At 36.1% G+C, this 19,480-nt stretch overlaps 1 protein-coding gene across 3 annotated transcripts in view; it reads left to right on the top strand.

Moving 5' to 3' along the window:
- Positions 1 to 19,480, top strand: part of sdk2a (sidekick cell adhesion molecule 2a) — a 192,355-nt gene that overhangs the window by 113,836 nt on the left and 59,039 nt on the right. For all 3 annotated transcript variants that reach the window (XM_051102943.1, XM_051102939.1, XM_051102933.1), the window contains exons 4-11: positions 544 to 691; positions 1,825 to 1,958; positions 7,458 to 7,569; positions 7,721 to 7,911; positions 11,187 to 11,270; positions 11,370 to 11,564; positions 16,652 to 16,768; positions 16,990 to 17,157. In XM_051102943.1, coding sequence (XP_050958900.1) covers positions 544 to 691; positions 1,825 to 1,958; positions 7,458 to 7,569; positions 7,721 to 7,911; positions 11,187 to 11,270; positions 11,370 to 11,564; positions 16,652 to 16,768; positions 16,990 to 17,157 — 1,149 coding nt within the window. The remainder of the gene's footprint in view (positions 1 to 543; positions 692 to 1,824; positions 1,959 to 7,457; positions 7,570 to 7,720; positions 7,912 to 11,186; positions 11,271 to 11,369; positions 11,565 to 16,651; positions 16,769 to 16,989; positions 17,158 to 19,480) is intronic.

Here is a 19,480-nt window from a genome sequence, read left to right as displayed (position 1 = left end):
GGACAATATTTGACCGAAATTGAAAATCTGGAATCTAAAGGTGCAGAAAATCAAAATGTTGAGAAAATCGCCTTTAAAGTTGTCCAAATTAAGTTCTTAGCAATGCATATTACTAATTAAAAATTAAGTTTTGATATATTTACAGTAGGAATTTTACAATGTATCTTAATGGAACATGATCTTTATTTAATTTCCTAATGATTTTTGACATAAAAGAAAAATCTATAATTTTGACCCATACAATGTATTTTTGGCTATTGCTACAAATATACCCCAGCGACTTGTGGTCCAGGGTCACATATGTGAGTCAGTCCACACTCACAGTGAAAGAAGTATACTTTGACAGACTTGTACGCTCAACTGTGTGCAAGACGGAGTGGAACAGTAAATTATGCCTTAAGTGTTAGTTGCTAAAAGAATCATATCACAAGATTGGAACTTTGTGTTTTCTGTCACGATGGGTCACAGTGCCCCTGTTCTTGTTTTGTCCTCTCACTTTCCCTTTTCTTCCTGATGTGTGCTTCCTTTCTGTGTGTTTATCAGACATGGAAGGCTTTGTGGAGGGAGAACGGTCTCAGGTGGTGTCCCAAGGGGAGGCGGCGTTGATCTTCCCCCCGCAAATCCACAGCTTTCCACGGCCCGGGATCACCTGGTTCAGAGACGGGCGCAAGATCCCCCCCAGCAGCCGCATGTAATCTTCTCTTCATTTGTGGATCAGAGTCGACTTAATGGCCCCCGTTCTCACAGACAGGCTATTATACCTTACAGAAATAGAGTACAATGCTGATGTATAATTACTCTGGAACTTGCAGAAACACTCCGGGAGTGTTTACTGCAGAAAGTCTCATTGATAAGGTCTGTTATAATAAGAACCCCTGTTGACTTTGGACTAAATGTGATTGAAGGCTAGAGAGGAAGCCGGCAACATGGGAGCCAATTAGACAAAGTGGACAAAAGGCCTTTATTGATGACCTTGGATGATTGACAGAGTTTGCGCCTGAGCGCGCACCGCCCCGTGTGTGTGCGTATGTGTGCGCAGTCCGCGTTAGAAAGGTCTTAGTAATCACCTGAGATCAATTTACCTCATCCGCCAGCAGGAGGCTCGACTAAAACAGCCAGCGTGTTTGATGATCTATAATTCATGCTGATCGTCCAGCATGTCACATCTGACATGAGGGCTTTAGACACTCAGAATTGTGTTCGCCCACCCCAGCGCGAGGACTGGAGAACATTCAGACACTGTTTTTCAGCTGGAGTATATGAGGAATCCCCAATGAGACGCTGAGCGTTGAGGCAGGGGTTATATAAACATCTGAGGTTCCAGCGGCGCTGCTCCGAGCTTCATTCTGTCTCGCTCTCTCTGTGTCTGTCGAGCGGCAGTAATGGTCCTATATGATGGTGAGAGGGCCTGACAGCATACGATTTGTTTGCCGCTTGTTTGTTGCTCCTTCGACGCATTGATATTCCGCAGCGCGCTCAGTTTGGACTCGGTAAGAGCCCTCACTCTAATTGTGCTGGAGTCGGTTTAATCTGGGCTGATCAGGCCTGTGCTGACAGATACACAGGCTCTAATCTCGCTGCACTCCAAGTGTCGACTCTCATTTAACCACACGCTCTCACACATGACCTGCATTTTAGCTCCAGCAATCCTAAAACACTTATCCACTCGAGTCTTCAATGCAAATAACATTACCGTCGCAGCCTATTGGACGTAAACAGTTTTCCTCTCCGCTGCTGTGTGTTTCAGCTGTTTGCTGACATGTTTGCCGCTCGCAAGTTGTGTTTTCTAGTTCTCTGACTACTGTTCTCTCTCGGATGTCATAGAGCCCTCACTTTGGACAACACCCTTGTCATCCTGTCCGCCGTGGCCCCTGACGCGGGCCGGTACTACGCCCAGGCCGTCAACGACAAGAATGGAGAGAACAAGACCAGCCAGCCCATCATCCTGAATGTGGAAAGTGAGTTCTGAATAAAGAATCGATGCACGTTTTGTGATGTCCTGTCTACAAAAGATTGTCTGCAACCGTCCCAGGGGAAGGATTCCCAAAACTTGTCAGTCGAACACCTTAGCTAAAATATTTACTTGTACCCACGTAAATTTTAAGTTGAAGCAGGGTTGGGTGATATGGCAAAAAATTAAAATCTCAGTGTTTTCAGAATGTTTGGCCGATTCTCAATTTTTTTTTGTTAGGATTTTTAACTAGTCAACTTGAAAATGTAACTACAACATGATTCAAGTAACGTGTTCTTTATTAACCCTCTAGTTTAAGAAAATTCTATTCCAAGTGCACTGCATGATGTAAATATTATACAAATCACTTGTTAAATATCTTTGCAGAAAAGATGCATGAACTACAACTACATCCTTGTCATATACATATATTAAGAAATAATACAAGGAAAATCCTTTAAAAAAATAGGAATTCAAATTCAAAATGACTGAAGGTATAACACCAGTACACTGTTAACTATAAATGTTCTGTAAAAACAATGAACAACAGCATTCCGCTTGTCATCATGATGCAAACATGAAATATCAGGCATACAGTAGTAGTTCTTCAGTTTTTTTAATTTGATTGCGCTGCTTTTCCACTGTTCATTCTATGTAAACATTGACGAGTTTGACCGTTGCACTACTTTCATGTATGAAATGGCAATGATTAATTTTTCTTTTAAGCCAAAAATCATTAGGATATTAAGTAAAGATCATGTTCCATGAAGATATTTTGTAAATTTCCTACTGCAAACATATCAGAACTTCATTTTTGATTAGTAATATGCATTGCTAAGAACTTAATTTGGACCACTGTAAAGGTCATTTCTCAATATTTAGATTTTTGCACCCTCAGATTCCAGATTTTCAAATATTGTCTTATTCTAACAAACCATACTTCAGTGGAAAGCTTATTTTTTCAGCTTTCAGATGATGTATAAATCTCAGTTTCAAAAAATGTACCCTTATGACTGGTTTTGTGGTCCAAGGTCAAATTTATATATAACCATCATAACAAAATATGTAAATAGCATATTACTGGTCTAACATTTGTAATAATAATGATTTTCTAGTTTATTACCAAGGCTCACCAAAAATACAGATAAAGCAGTAGTATTGTGAAAACTTATTAAAATAATGGTTTTCTGTTTTAATACATTTTAAAATGTTTAAATTACATGTGCAGTAGGCCATGCTCAAAATGCAGCACTCATTTTATATAACAAGGCATCCCTGCTTTATCGCTCTGTCTATCTAGCCATCTTTACTTTGCAAAATATTGACTTGTAGGTTTATAAATGATTTGATTTGTTAGTATTTTTCCTCTTTTATTGATACAAATAGTGGAGAGTTAACCTGAAATTATAAAAAAATAGGGTTGAACCGACGCAAGCTGGACTCAAACGCACATTCGCTACATAAGCACCACTTCTCAAAGCGCTGAAATCTTTACACAAACTGCCAGGCAATCTTATTAATTTGCAAATGGGTTTTTCACACTATGCAACAGGTGAATTGGCATGTTCAAAAGTAAACAACTCCATCGCCCCCTAGTGGCTGTGCATGACACCTAATCTAGTGCAAACACTGGGTCAGACTCCGGATTTTCAAGAATCAGTATTCCCCAACTCGCTGCCCAATAGATTGCGAGTATGTGGCGTGTGGTGAAGCTTCATGGAGCTTTGTATGATAGCTGTGGTCCTGCGGTGCCACAATGACAGGGTGATTAATCACCCTCATAAAAACATCCCCTCTCTTTAATAGACCCCACAAAAACAGATTTATGAAAAAGAGAGGCAGACCATAAAGTCCCTCTGTGAGACCACAGCCCACTGTAACTCTTATCCAGGGGTCCAAGTATGGAAAAGGAAGCAAATAAAGCAGAATAAGATCAAGACGGAAGAAAAGAGAGATCACTGATTGAGGGCAGAGAATCAATGGACAGCTAAAGGTTTCCAGAAGCCGGCAAATGATTGCATGGCATTTAATCATGTCGACGGTGTCTCTCAATCAGGCCCCATTCGGCAGCGCGGCACATTAGCGGAGGTATTACAGTGCACTTACAGGAGGAGAGGGTCCAGACAATTACATATATAATACTAAGCACATAATAGAGAGGGCTGTGAGAAAGAGACGAACAAGTGCTCTGAGCTTCTAGATTATCTTTATGTCTGCCTTCTTTCACTACCTCCACCTTTACTCTGGCTTTCTTCTCTCTCTCTCTTCCCAGAAGGAGGTTTTATTGCTCAGAGATTGCTCGTTCAAATGGTTTCTCTGGTTCTAGGTTTCGCAGACTCCCAAATGGCTCCAGAGGGGTCATGGAGCGGCCATCCACTGAGATCACTGAATGTATACATACTGTAAAAGTGTAGAGCTGTGAAATTCATGTTAGCAGTAAATAGGGCTGTCTCGATATCAGATTTTTCACTACACCATTGCTATCATTCAAAGTGATCTTTATTTATTTATTTTTCTTTTTTTTGACCAATGATTCACACCACTGCATACAAACAGTTACACTAAACAGGAGACTGAAATGCCAAACATTTTTAGTCACAGTGTCCAAGTAAGACAATTTATGAAAATTACTACATATTTTTACTCCAAACTTGCGTTATAGCATTGATCGAGTGTTTGAAATAACTTTCTTTTATATTATTTTAAAGTATTCTATGGAGAATTTGCATTTACATCATGATTTAGTCAGTTACCTGGATGCACGGCCATATCTGTGATACTCAGATGTAAACAACAGCATTGATTGCACGGTTAATGAACTACTGAATATATTGTTCTGCTAATTTATGCTGTCTAAACCACGGAAAAAATGTGTGGAAGCTGCTAAAGCATATAGAAAAGGACTTAGTAAGCAGGAAAGGGTGCAATTTTTTTGACGAACTGAAGTTAATAGGTGGTAAAGATACATACAAGCAGTAGGAATTAAGATATTAGCCTAATATTTCACCTACCAGACTGGAAATGATAAGAACAAACACGAAGATTTTTGCCCTGGAAACCCTGGTTCAGTTTGGCCAACCACAAACACCTTTTGTTCCTCAGACAGTGTTTTGCACTCTTCACCTTGACATGACAATAATTGACCATTTTCAGCAGAAATAATTAGCAAAATATGCAAGTTTTGTTCGGTTCAGTGGCATTGTTTACGTTCAGTGCCGCCAATATGGCCAATCGATGACGCATCGTCAAAACACTCTATACAGTGCTAAAGGCTATGTGGATTAGTACTGCAATATAAATATACATTATCCATATGAAAATACCTGAGATGGCTTAAAGAGCACAGATAAACAGTTATAATAATGTGCTGATTTTTCTGCATTTTATTTTGCTACGTTGACAGCTGGATGCTTTGGTCCAAATTAGGGATTTCCATATATAGTCATTTGTTTTATTACTCTTATGAGTCTCATTTGTGGACTTTCTGCACAAAGACGCCCTCTGGTGTTAAGTATGAATGAAATAAACTACACGTGAGAGTTTAAAGTAGTAGTTCACTTCCAGTGAAATTTACAGATAATGTACTCACCCAGCTGTCATCCAAGATGTTAATGCCTTTCTTTTTTCAGTTGTAAAGAAATTATGTTTTTTGAGGAAAACATTTCAGGAATTATCAGCATATAGTGGATTTCTATTGGGCCTGCGAGTTTGCAGTATGCAGTTTAAAAACAGCTTCAAAGGGCTCTAAATGATTCCAGGCAAGGAATAAGGGTCTTATCTAACGAAACGATCTGTCATTTCCAAAAAAAGGAAGAAAATTGATGTACTTTTTAACCTCAAATGCTCATCTTGTCTAGCTCTGCCATGCACATGTGTGCTCTGTGTAATCCGGGTCAATACAGTTAGGGTATGTGGAAAAACTCCCATCTTATTTACTCTTCCAACTTCAAAACCATCCTACATCGCTGCAGAAGAACCGACCCAGTGTTTACAAAGTGAACATGTAAAGAAGGTCAAACACCCTTTACAAAAAAAGGTAAAACAGTGATGTAGGACGATTTTAAAGTTGGAAGAAAAAATGAGATGGGAGTTTTTCGACCCTAACTGTATTGACCCGGATTACACAGAGTATGTATGCGCATTGCAGAGCTAGACAAGATGAACATTTGAGGTTAAAAAGTATATACATTTTTATTTTCTTTAGAAAATGACTGATCATTTCGCTAGATAAGGCCATTCTTCTTTGACTGGGATCGTTTAGAGCCCTTTGAAGCGGCATTGAAACTGCATTTCGGACGTTTAAACTCTCGGCCACCATTGATGTCCACTATATGAAGAACGTTCCTGAAATGTTTTCCTCCAAAAACATAATTTCTTTACAACTGCAGAAAGAAAGGCATGAACATCTTGGATGACAACAGGGTGAGTACATTATCTGGAAATTTTTGTTTTTCGCTAGTGCTGGATTTTTATGTGTCACATTATCATATATGCACTATTCTTTTTCAAATATCACCAATACCGATATATTGCACAGAAGGACATTTCATTATTTAAATATTGCGATTTTCATCAATACCGGTATATCGCAACACCACCTAGACTAGTAAACCTCACATAATTTGGGCTTGGAAGTACTTGGATGAGAAATGTTCATGAGATCATATACTGAAATCTCTTGCTTTGTTAACTTTTTTGTGATATTGTTTTGAAAGACACATGGGAGATTATTAAGGTGTTTTTCCTCTGAAGAAAAATCTCATAAGCAAGAGAATACAGCAAAGTCTTCCTTTGCACTTCATTTATATTCACTGTGAAACGCTTTTGGTAATCCATTTTACTTCAATACTTCCACATGTTTCACAGCAAAAACAGGATTTAAACAGAAGGAAATCCAGGTTGGGGCTTGTTTTTATTCAGTGACAGTTGATTAGCAAAAGACTTTCTGCGGAACAACACACTGATAATCATGATAAAGATAATAAACAAGCTCATTCGCAGCTGTAAACAAATTCTGATGCTGTCAGTGACAAAGCATCTTTACTCTACTTTTAATTAAAGTTCTATTTTAATGTATTTTGATATGTAATTTATTTGTGTGATGTCAAAGCTGAATTTTCAGCATAATTACTCCAGTCTTCAGGTCACATGATCCTTCAGAAATCACTCTAATATACTGATCTGATGAATAAAGCTTCCTTGAAAAGAACAGAGTTTATTTGAACTAGAAATCTTTTGTTACGCAGTTGTCACCTTTGTTCATTTGAATGCATCCTTGCTGAACAAAAGTTTTAATTTCTTTAAAAAATACAACAGTACTGTATATAAACAACTATACCTATTCATTTCTATTAAATATTCAATATTTGACTAGTCCAGGAAGCCAATTTACAGCTTGATTTGCATCTTGTGCCATTACAGACAGCAAGCCGAACCAATTTAGGAAAAACTATAGAGATCTCATTTGTAATTTTCTTGCCTATGTGTGTCTCCTGCTTCTCTTTAGATGTTGGCGGCCCAGCAGACCCCATCGCTCCCTCTATTATAATCCCGCCGAAGAACACCAGTGTGATGGTGGGCACGTTTGAAGTCACACTGGAGTGTGTGGCCAATGCAAGGTTTGTGTGTGTGTGTGTGTACACAAGCAGCACTCAAAATGACCTCTATCAAACTATTAAAACTCAATTCTCTTTATTTGTTTCCTTCAGGCCGCTCGTATCTCTCATTGCCCGCTTGTGTTTATCCGTATTTCTTTCGCTGTACCTCCAGGCCTCTCATTAAGCTCAGCATTACATGGCGGAAAAATGGAGTGCTGGTAAACCGAGGCCTTCGGGACTTCGGTCGCCGTCTGACCATCAGCGGTCCTCTGGTCAGTGACAGCGGCTATTACGAATGCGAAGCCTCCCTTCGGAGCAGTAGCGCCCCCTCTGTCAGCGCCGGAGCATATTTGCACGTCCTGGGTAACCTCATATTCCTGCTTCTTGTCAAAATTGTGTTTGTGCCTTGTACAGAAAGTATTCATCCCTGCGCTTCATTTTTTTTCCTTTTAATCTTCAAAAATGTCAACACACAGGCACGCCAAAAAAAAATTAATTCAAGAACCTTCATTTTTCACAGATGAAAGCTTCATTTATGAAAGTATTCATCTCGTAGAGTAAATACTAGCCCTCTTGCAGCAATTACAGCCTTGAGTGTGTCTCTTCGAGCCTTGCAGATTTACTTTGTTTAATGTCCGACCATTTACCATCGCAAATATGTTCCAACTCTACCAAATTAAATGGAGAGTGTCTAAGGATTGCAATTTTTAAGTCTTACAACAGATTTCGATTTTGGATTCAAGTCAAAGTTTTGCTGGGTCATTGCAAAATATTAACCTTCCTTTATCCTTTGCTGCGTGCTTTTGGTCGCTGTTCTGAAAACATGCCTTTGAACAAAAACTAGATATCTGGCAAACTGAATGAGGTTCTCTCAAGGATTTGCCTGTATTTGAATCCATCCATGTTGCTTTTGATGCCAACGGCTTGTTCGACTGAAAAGAGACTATTATTATGAGCGATGGCAAGGATGGTATTACTTGGGTGTTGGACCAAAGACGGTGCTTTCCTTTTAAGTCTCACATAGCTCAAGTTTAGGCACGAGATGTTCCTCCAAAAGGTTTCATGTTTTCTCATCTGGATTTGAACAAACTCTGAGTGAATCTTGGCGTCTGGCTTCCTTCTAGGAAGGTGATTCTGGAAAGAGCTGAAGATTATTGATGTCTGAACAGTTTTAGATCCTCGCACCACTGATGTTACTACTCTATGTTCGTTCTCTGAGAGATATTCTGGTCCAGTTGCTCAGTTTGTTGAGATAGCTTAATCCTAAGGCTGTCTGGGTTGTGCTGTGTTTATTCCCTTTTGTTATGATGAGTTTCATGCTGCCTACAGGAAGATTTTAAGCTTGCCAGTCTTTTTTATAAACTTGTCCAGGTGTTTTCCACACAGTAACTTTGTCTTGAAGTTCTACAAACAGCTCCTGGGTCTTTATTGCTGTTTGTTGCACTGTTTCTTATAAGTATGAATAGGAAAGTTTTTCATTTAACCCTTTAACTGTCGCTCCCATTTTTGAGCATAGACGTGAACATAGTTAAAGTTTTATAATTCATGAACGAAAACATTTTGTAATATGATTTTGATGTACATCTTCCATGGTAATGCAATGTCTGGTTTTAAAATGGTTTTCAAAGGATGAATTTTGAGATTTTACGTTTTCAAGTGATACTTTCTTACGATTTCTAAAGCATGATAGGAAAAAAGGCAACGAAGAATGTCTTTTTGTGACAAAGATCAGAACTTCTGTTACGATGTAGATTTTTGAGGTGCACTCTTGTCATAAATTACTTTTCCTACGTAATTTGTAATTAAATATCTGTTTAGGAGTTCTTTCCAACGATATATGATTTGTCATGATTAGATTTATTTGTAATGTGGTGAATTAAACTTAACGGTGACAGTTAAGGGGTTAATATCCAAGGCAACCTGTGTTCAAATCCTAAAGTAAAATATACAATCATTCAACGGTTTGGGGTTGTTTTTGAAAAAAAAAAAGTCTTCGCTAAGGCTGAATTTATTTAATCAAAAAATACAGTAATATTGTAAAATGTATTACTGTTTAAAATAACTGCTTTCTGTTTCAATATGTTTTAAAATGTAATTTATTCCTGTGATGCAAATCTGAATTTTCAGCATCATTACTCCAGTCTTCAGTATCACATGATAATTCAGAAATCATTGTTTTGTGCTGATTTGTGGGTCAAGAAACATTTATTATTGTTATCGATGTTAAAAACAGTTGTGCTGCTTACTTTTTTTTTTTTTCGTTTTAATTTAGTAGGATTCTTTGATGAATAGTAAGTTTAAAAAAAACAGCATTTATTTGAAATGTAGTTTCTTTCTAACATTAAAAATGTCTTAACTGACACTTTTAATTGATTGCATCATTTCTGAATTAAACTTAATAAAACAAACAAACAAATCAATCATTAAATAACTTACACCAAACATTTGAAGAGTAAAGCAAAATCAACTAAACAAAAAGATATTTTCACGTAAGACCCTGGACCACAAAACCAGTCCCGGTATATTTGTCGCTAATTATCGTTAAAAATCATTAGGATATTAAGTAAAGCTCATGTTCTATTAAGATATTTTGTAAATTTCATACCATAAATATATCAAAACTTTTTATTAGTAATATGCATTGCTAAGAACTTAATTTGGACAACTTTAAAGGCGATTTTCTCAATATTTAGATTTTTTTACACCATCAGATTCCAAATAGTTGTATCTCGACCAAATATTGTTAATGACCAAATATCGATCCTAACAAACCATACATCAATGGGAAGCTTATTTAATTGTATTTTTTATTTTATTTTTATTTGTATAAAACACTTTGGATGTCCTATGATGGCAAATTAATTTCATAATTAATATTAATAGCAATAATAATTAATTTAATAATAAATAATTAATTTAATATAGTTAATAAATAATTAATCTCCAGATTTTCAAATAATTGTATCTCAGGACAAATATCGCCCTATCCTAACAAATCATACATCAATGGATCATCAGTTTAAAAAAATTGACTGGTTTTGTGGTCCACGGTCGCACACAAATAAATAAATAAATAAATAAATACATACATATACTCTTTGGAGGTCCTGTGATGGTAGATTAATTTTGTAAAAACTTCGCCAACCTGCCTCAAAATCATCAGCTCTGTTTATATATACTTTAAAATGTTTTTTATTGCTATTATAAATTTTTTATAAAACATTTGCTTCACTTAACTTTTTTTTTATCTTCTCTGAAAATATTTTATCCACAATATCCATGTAAACCTTAAATATAAAAGTGCAAGTGTGCACAAGTGCCTGCTCAGTCTGAATAGGTATGTCGCTTCTGCACATTATTAATAATCTAGTGTGATTCATCTTATCAGATAATTAAACACTCCACTATACATACAGTAGGTTGTTAAAAAAGAAGTGAATGTTAAAACGATTTTTTGACAGCCACGTTAAAAAAAAAAAATCCCTGGATGATCTCTTTTATTCTGCAGCAATAAGTACAATAGATAAGGTGAATTCTTTCTGAAGACCTTGTGCATTCTCTATATCTCAGTGTTATTGAGTGTTTTAGTTCAGTCTGGTCAAGTACTCTCACGACTGACTCAAGTGAACTCTGTGCAGAACATCCTCAGTTCGTGAAGGAGCCCGACAGACACATTACTGCTGAGATGGAGAAGGTGGTAGACATCCCATGCCAAGCTCGCGGTGAGTTTGTGCGCCTCTGCCGTGTGTGTGTGTGTGTGTGTGTGAGAGAGAGAGTGTGTGGATGTGTTAGATAACACTCCTCTTCCTATGCCCCTGCAGGTGTTCCTCAGCCAGATATAGTGTGGTATAAGGATGCTGTACCCATAAGCCCCGTGAAGACACCTCGTTACAGAGTCCTGGTGGGCGGCAGTCTGCAGATAAATGGCCTGCTCCCGGACGACACCGGAATGTTCCAGTGCTTCGCTCGCAACTTAGCGGGAGAGATCCAGACGAACACGTACCTCGCTGTCACCAGTACGTCAAAGCACCATCTGGGCCTGTCAATAACTCTGTCTTCATTTATTACACTTCTCCTCTACATTCATCTTCTTCCTTATCTCCTGTCAGATGTGTCCGTTTATAAAGCCTGTGACTTATCAGCAGCTTTTGCTTTAAGAAAGAAGGAAAGATTAAGACGAGTGATTATTCCAAGTTTAAGAGTGAGAGATTGTAAGAATAATGGTTGTTTTGTCTGCGCTGGACAGGTCTTTATTATGTCCACCATTTATTTAATGCATACTAGACAGCTTGAAAAAGACAGATTTAATGATTTAGTCACATTTAGCGCAGTGGCTCTTATGTTTTCACAATCCTCTGGAATGTGTGTGTGTGTACATTACAGTTTTACTGTAGATTTGACGTAGGTCTGATAAAACTGAGTATTAGACAAATATTTTTAATTGCTTCAATATAAAACAAATATATACACTGCAGTTCAACAGTTTGGGATCAGTAAGATTTTTACTGCATTTATTTGATCAAAAAATACAGAAAAAAAAGCTATTTTTGAAAAATAATATTGCAATGTAAAATAACATTTTTCTATTTTAATATAAAATTTTCTATCTAAAATCTAATTTGTTCATGTGATCAAAGCTGAATTTTCAGCATCATTGCTCTAGTATTCAGTGTCACGTGATCCTTCAAAAATCATTCTGATATGTTGATTTATTATCAATGTTGGAAACAGCTGTGCTGCTTAATACTTTTTTGGAACCTCATACTTTTTTCAAGATTATTTGATGAATTAAAAGTTAAGTTGAACAATATACACTACTGTTCAAAAGGTTTGGCTCAGTAAATTTTTATTTCATTTTTTTGAAAGAAACAACACTGTTAAATTGATAAAAAAGTGATAGCAAAGACTTATATTGTTAGAGAAGATTTATATTTTGAATAAATGTATTAATACACATTTGAGTAATTCTGAGAACATAACTTGATGAATAATAATAAAAAAAATCTAATTTGCTATAAACCTTCATGTTCAAAATTATTCAACCCCCAAACGTCAAATTTGGTGCAGAATCTTTTATTCTGGGGTCATCGGATACAAAGTTCACTTTTACATGTTATTTGAACATTAATGTGTGCTGGCAGTGTATGTACAAATCTACCCTATAATGATCCATGCAGTGGTTTTAAATTCATCTGTGAAAATAATATCCCCTTTTTCAAATCGAGCCGTTCTCAGATGCCTGTCGGTGTGGCATCACACCCACAGAGGCCCCTCCCACGATAGTTGATTGACATGAGCTCTTACCTCAGATCAGCTGTAACAGTCCGACCTCCATTGTTTCGATGCCAGAGCAGGGATGTAAGATAAACAAGAATATCTCCGATTGAGCGATTGAGGTGTTGTGTTGCTGGATGTAATAATGAACATAGTGGTTGTCATTTACTCCCGACATCTGAGCCACTGAAGATGCAGTGGATTAAGTTTGTTTGTAAAGGGAATGCGGCTCCCAATCTACATAAATACATCTATGTTTGCGCAAATCATTTGTGATCCAGCTACAGCGGAAGTGAGTATAAGGGTTTTTTTTATGAATCTCTGCAATTACATTTCCTAGTAACATGCTAGTTAGCAAGTTTAGCAGCTAAACGCGGCTAAAGTAAACAGGCTCGTCACTCCACAGAGAGAAGAGAGGGGCGGGGCGAGCAGAGCTCATTATCATTTAAAGCAGCCTCGACCAGAAAAAGGGTGTTGTTTTACACAACCATTGAGCATTTTTAACCAAAGTATATTATAGACTTTTCATTAAGACTGCTTCTGTCTTCTCTCTACTGCAGTTGTGGCCCATTCCTCGCCTGAAAAAGCTTCCAGATCATTGATAATCGTTGGTTTTTGACATAGCCACTGCTTTTTTCAAATTCAATCAAATATTTTCAATGAGAATTAAATCTGGAGACTAAACAGGCCATTCAAGAACATTCTAGGACTGATCCCTGAAAAAAGCATAAGTAGATTTGGATGTTTACTTTGGGATGATTGTCCTGCAGGAAAGTCCATTGATTATTAGCGTCAGTCTTTGGACCAAAGGCATCACATTTTTTCTCGAAATGGCCTGAAACTTTAAAGAACCCATGATATCCTTAATACAGTCATTAATTCAGTTTTCTGCTACAGTAAAACAACCTCATTACAGCACTGGTCCACTTCCAAGTTTGATGATGGAGATGGTGTTCTTCTGTTTAAAAGTATTGCTGTTTTTGCACCAGGCCTAACACCGATCCATAGGTCTAAAAAATTCAAGTTTGGTCACGTCACTCCGTAAAACATTCTTCCAGAACTCCACAGGTCTATCCAAATGATTTTTAGCATGTTCATCTGCCTTTTTGTTCTTCTTGGTAAAGAGTGGTATTCAGCAAGATGCCTCAACATGAAGGCCATACTTGACTAGTGTTCTTCTTCTACACTGCATTGAAATGTTTTTCCTTCTTTCATTGGGTCATCTTTGGCTGTACATTGCAGGTTTGTCTCAGTTGCTCTGATCAAACATTTTTTGTTATTGTGCTTTTTTGTACAACACTCTCAAAGGTTTTCTGGTACAACACATTTTAAGCAAGTAATAAGGCTGTCAGCTGTGTCTCTAAGAATTTTTAATTTCTTGGAAATCTTCATGTAGCCTTAGACTTTCTAAAGTAATACAATTATTTCTTCTCTATAGCTTTTGTGAGAGCTCTGTTGACCATATCTGCCATATATGCTGCTCAAACTGTATGTATGTGTAACAACCCAAGCTAATTATGCTTTTTAATGGAGTTTCTAAAGGTTTAATTGCGAATTTTGTTCCCTACCATACAAATAAGTGACTAAAACAGTGATGTTAAATAGGGGTTGAATAATTATGACATAGCTGTGTTATTAAAAAATCCTCAAATAAAAAACATTACTTTATATACTGACATTATCACTTTTAATATGCCTAATCTGTTATAGATACAATTTTTATAAAGTCCTGGATCTTCAGAAAAGCTTGTATTTGTAAAGTACTGCAGTCTCTGGGGGTGCAACTGTATGTACATACACACACACACCATTCAAAATTTTATAGTCGGTAATATATATATATTTTTTTAATATCATTTTTTTAAAAGTAGTCTTATGCTCAGTAAGGCTACATTTAAAGTAGTGTTGCCAACTCCGTGGTTTTCACGTGGAATTGGGCTACTTTAACACTGTGGCCACAGGTTGTTTTTAATTTAATAACGCAATAACGCAATATTTAGCCCCTGGAATTTGAATTTCACCAGGGGAATCCCACCGAAAAAACGTCTATTTTACACCCCGGAACACAGTTTTTATTTTAAACAAGATTGTGCAAGTTTTAGACTAGTTCACCTTCAGTCGTACTCTACGACATTACGTCATAACTGACGTATTTGGGGCTCCCAAGTGAGACCCCAAATACGTCAGTTATGACGTAATGTCTCAGTTTCCTCCTTCAGGGAACGAGGATTACAGATGTAACCGAGATGTTTTGAGTAGCAGTTGGGTGGGTTTTGTTATGAAACCCTGGCAACCCTGATTTAAAGGATCAAAAACACAGAAAACACAGTAATATTGTAAAATATTATTATAATTTAAAATAACTATTTTCAATCTGAATATTTTTTTATCCATGTGATGCAAAACTGAATTTTCAGCATCATTACTGTACTATTATTATCTTCAGTGTCATATACTGCCATTCAAAATTTTATAGTCGGTAAGTGTTTCTTTGTTTTTATTTTTCAAAATAATTTTTTGAAAGTAGTCTCTTATGCTCAGTAAGGCTACATTTTCCGCGCGGAATTGAGCTACTTTAACACTGTGGCCACGGGTTGTTTTTAATGTCCCCGGGTTCAAGCGACCCCAATAATGTGATATTTAGCCCTTGGAATTTGAATTTTACCAGGGGGAATCCCACCAAAAAAATGTGTATTTTACCCCCTGGTTTTAGGCTAGTTTTGACTAGCAGTTGGGTTGGTTTTGTTATGAAAACCAGGCAACCCTGATTTAAAGGATCAAAAATACAGAAAACACAGTAATATTGTAAAATATTATTACAATTTAAAATAACTGTTTTAAATCTGAATATTTTTTAAAGTGTAATTTATTCATGTGATGCATTATTACTATACTATTGTTATCTTCAGTGTCACATGATTCTTCAGAAATCATTCTAAAATGCCACTTTGCTTATCAGTGTTAAAAACAGTTTTGCTGCATTATATTTTTGTGGAAACCATTTTTTTTTACAGGATTCTTTGATGAATAGAAAGTTCAAAAGAACAGCATTTATTTAAAATCGAAATCTTTGATAACGTTATTAATGTATGTACTGTCACTTTTGATAAATTTAATGCATCCTTACTGAAAAAAAGTATTAATCTCTTTCAAAAAAATATATATTACTGTCTCCAAACTTTTGAACAGCAGTGTATATTTCTGGAAAAACTAACAAAAACAAATTCAAAGAAAAATACACAAATATATCTAACTGAAAACCCATCCGCGTTTACAGCTTTTATTAAACCAAGCAAAAATGCTGCTGGATATCAGTGGCTGTTTCTCAGAAAAGGGGTATATTTGGTTGTTTTTTATTTTGTTATTTCACTGGAACAGAAAGCGACACACAGGGCGACATGGTGAGAGAAAAACACAGCACCCCTGACTAGAGGGAAGCGTAATGCTTAATGTAATGTACCTAAAAGTGTTTGTTTTTTTTGAGTGATTTGTTAAATAGAGACATTTTGTTTCCAGGGTAAAGCTAAAACTGGACCGGAGCATTTGTAGATGAATTGGATTTAATCAGTGCCAGAATGTAATTCTGGATCATTCCATACTAATTTAATTTCTGTCTACAAGGATCATAAATGAAAATGGCTTAATAAACATACTAAATGTCTTCATGAAAATCTAAAAACACAAAGTTTCTGTGATAGAAGTGGAGTTAGAAAATGTAATTAGCTCAATATGACAACAATAGAAATCAGTGGAAAGTCTCCACTGTGGCATGCATGTTTTTGGATGAATATGTGCATATGTGTCTCACCAGCTTCTCTCTGTGCGACAGGTATTGCCCCAAACATCACGGCCGGCCCATCTGACAGCGCCGTGATTGATGGCATGTCCATCATTTTACACTGTGAGACCTCAGGGGCCCCGCGGCCCGCAATCACATGGCAGAAAGGTCAGTCTCCAATCAGTCATCTCTCTCAAAGAAAGATATTCATCAGTGTCTCGTGGACTTACGAGCATTAATGTATCTTTGCAAGCTTAGGGATGTCAGCTAAATCAAGTGTCCAATCAATGGTCTTCCGATGAGCTGGGGACCGTCTTGTCCGTTTGATCTTCATTTTCATTTCTCTCTGTCTCTCCCTCGTGTTTTGCCTTCCCTTCATCTTTGCACAGCTGATCGGGTTCTGGCAAGCGGCTCGGTGCAGTTGCCGCGCTTCACTCTGCTGGAGTCTGGCAGTCTTCTGATCAGCCCCTCTCACCTGTCTGATGCTGGATCCTACACCTGCATGGCCAGTAACTCCCGTGGCATTGATGAAGCCTCGGCCGATCTAGTGGTGTGGGGTGAGTGCATGGCTAGTCTCATATAGCGTGGTCATATAGCATGTGATTTCTATTGCAGCTTCTGACCATCCGTTTAATAAGGGTCTGTCTGATTGCCATGAGAAGTGACCCGCTGTTCGCTTTCTTACGCCTACACTGTGTCCTAATCAGTGAGTCAAGGTTTATCTGTTTAACATGGCCCAGTTAGTTGCTGCTGCTGTAGTAGATCTTTTTTAGGTCAGTGATATATAGTACAAGAGTGTCCATAATAAGAGCAAAAGAAAAGAAAAGGAAAAATAGTTAAATACACAAGAAATGTAGAACTTTTTTTTTGAAAATGGTATGAAACCATATGAAAGCAATATTTAACTTTAATAATGACTAAAAATATGTTACGTAAGTAAAAAGTACACCTTGAATACATGTGAATATACAGTACACATCCTAATCATAAAAAGGGGAGTCACACCAAATTACATGTTACAACTTCGACTAACCTTGATTTGTCATAAAACATTTGTAAATCTTTTGATCTGATATTTTGAGAGATTTGACACAGTCATGAGGGTTTGCTTCCAGGGATCCACTTTAGGTTGTGACATTTTATGTTTTGGTTTGTCTTATATTTTGTCTTTGTTTTGTGTTTTGGTTTTGTCTTTTTTGTTTTAGTTTGTCTTTTGTTTTTTGTTTTTTTTTGTTTTGGTTTGTCTTTTGTTTTGTGTTTTGGTTTGTCTTTTGTTTCATGTTGGATTGGTTTGTTTTTGGTTTGGTTTGTCTTTTGTTTAGTTTTGTGTTTTGTTTTTGTTTGTCTTGTGTTTTGTTTTGTATTTTGGTTTGTGTTTTAGATACGTTTTTTTGTTTGTTTGTTTGTTTTGGTTTGTCTTTTTTGTGTGTTTTGGTTTGGATTTGATTTGTTTTGTCTTTTGTTTTGTTTTGTGGTTTTTGGTGTGCATTTTGTTTTGTTTTGTTCTGGTTTGGTTTGTCTTTCATTTTGTGTTTTGTTTTGTGTTTTGGTTTGGTTTGATTTCTGTTTTGTTTTGTGATTTGGTTTGTCTTTTGTTTTGCGTTTTGTCGTTTGTGTTTTTCCTTTGGTTTCTGTTTTGTGTTTTGGTTTGTCTTGTTTTTTTGTCCTTTGTTTTGTTTTGCGTTTTTTTTGTTTGTTTGTTTGTTTGTTTGTTTTGTGTTTTGGTTTGGATTGTCTTTTATTTTGTGTTTTGGTTTGTTTTGGTTCAGTTTGTTTTGCTTTGTGTTTTATTTTGTTTGTCTTTTGTTTTGGTTTGTCTTTTTTGTGTGTTTTGGTTTGGATTTGGTTTTTGTCTTTTTTATCTTCTGTCTTTTGTTTTGTGTTTTTTTGTGTGTGTTTCCTTTTGTGTTTTGGTTTGGTTTCTGTTTTGTTTTGTGATTTGGTTTGTCATTTGTTTTGCATTTTGTCTTGTGTTTTGTTTTGGTTTCTGTTTTGTTTTGTGATTTGGTTTGTCATTTGTTTTGCTTTGTCTTGTCTGTTTGTTTGTTTGTTTTTTGTTTTATCTTTTGTTTGTTTTGATTTGGATTGTCTTTTGTTTTGTTCTGGTTTGGTTTGTTTTGTGTTTTGGATTGGTTTGTCTTGTTTTGTGTTTTGTTTTGAATTTTGGCTTGTCTTTTGTTTTGGTTTGTCTTTTTTGTGTGTTTTGGTTTGGATTCGGTTTGTTTAGTCTTTTGTTTTGTTTTGTGTTTTTTTGTGTGTGTTTTGTTTTTTGTTTTGGTTTGGTTTTTCTTTCATTTTGTGTTTTGTTTTGTGTTTTGTGTTTTGGTTTTGGTTGTTTTGTTTTGTATTTTCGTTTGGTTTGTCTTTTGTTTTGTTTTGTTTTGTGATTTGGTTTGTCTTTTGGTTTCTTTTGTGTTTTGGTGTGGTTTGTATTCTGTTTTGTTTTGTCTTTTGTTTTATGTTTTGGTTTGGTGTCTGCTTTGTTTTTGTGTTTTGGTTTGGTTTGTCTTTTTTGTTGCATCATATAAGTTTGATGATCGCACTGCATGACTTTAATTTGGTGTACATTTTTGTTTTCAGGTGTTTTTAAGCAATGTAGTTGTTCTTTGTTTTAGTTCTAGAAAAAAAAATGTTTTTAAAAATGATGCAGAACTTTTTAAAAAGGTTTTCTTTTTACATATTTAATTGAGGCCTTAATCTTTTTTGTTTTTTTTCCTAAATTGAACATTTGTACCACCTTTACATTTTTGACTTTATGACTTTATGCCCCAAAATAATATCAAAATACATTTTAATTTAGAAATTACAAAAATGCTCATCATAGAAGAGCTGTATTCAAGTCATTTTAAGTATGAATAGAATTTTAATGTATTTTTCATT

This window comes from Labeo rohita, chromosome 3 (genome assembly GCF_022985175.1).
Source record: "Labeo rohita strain BAU-BD-2019 chromosome 3, IGBB_LRoh.1.0, whole genome shotgun sequence".
Lineage (NCBI taxonomy): Eukaryota > Metazoa > Chordata > Actinopteri > Cypriniformes > Cyprinidae > Labeo > Labeo rohita.
Note: the sequence above shows the minus strand (reverse complement) of the source record. Positions and strands in the feature narration are given on the sequence as shown.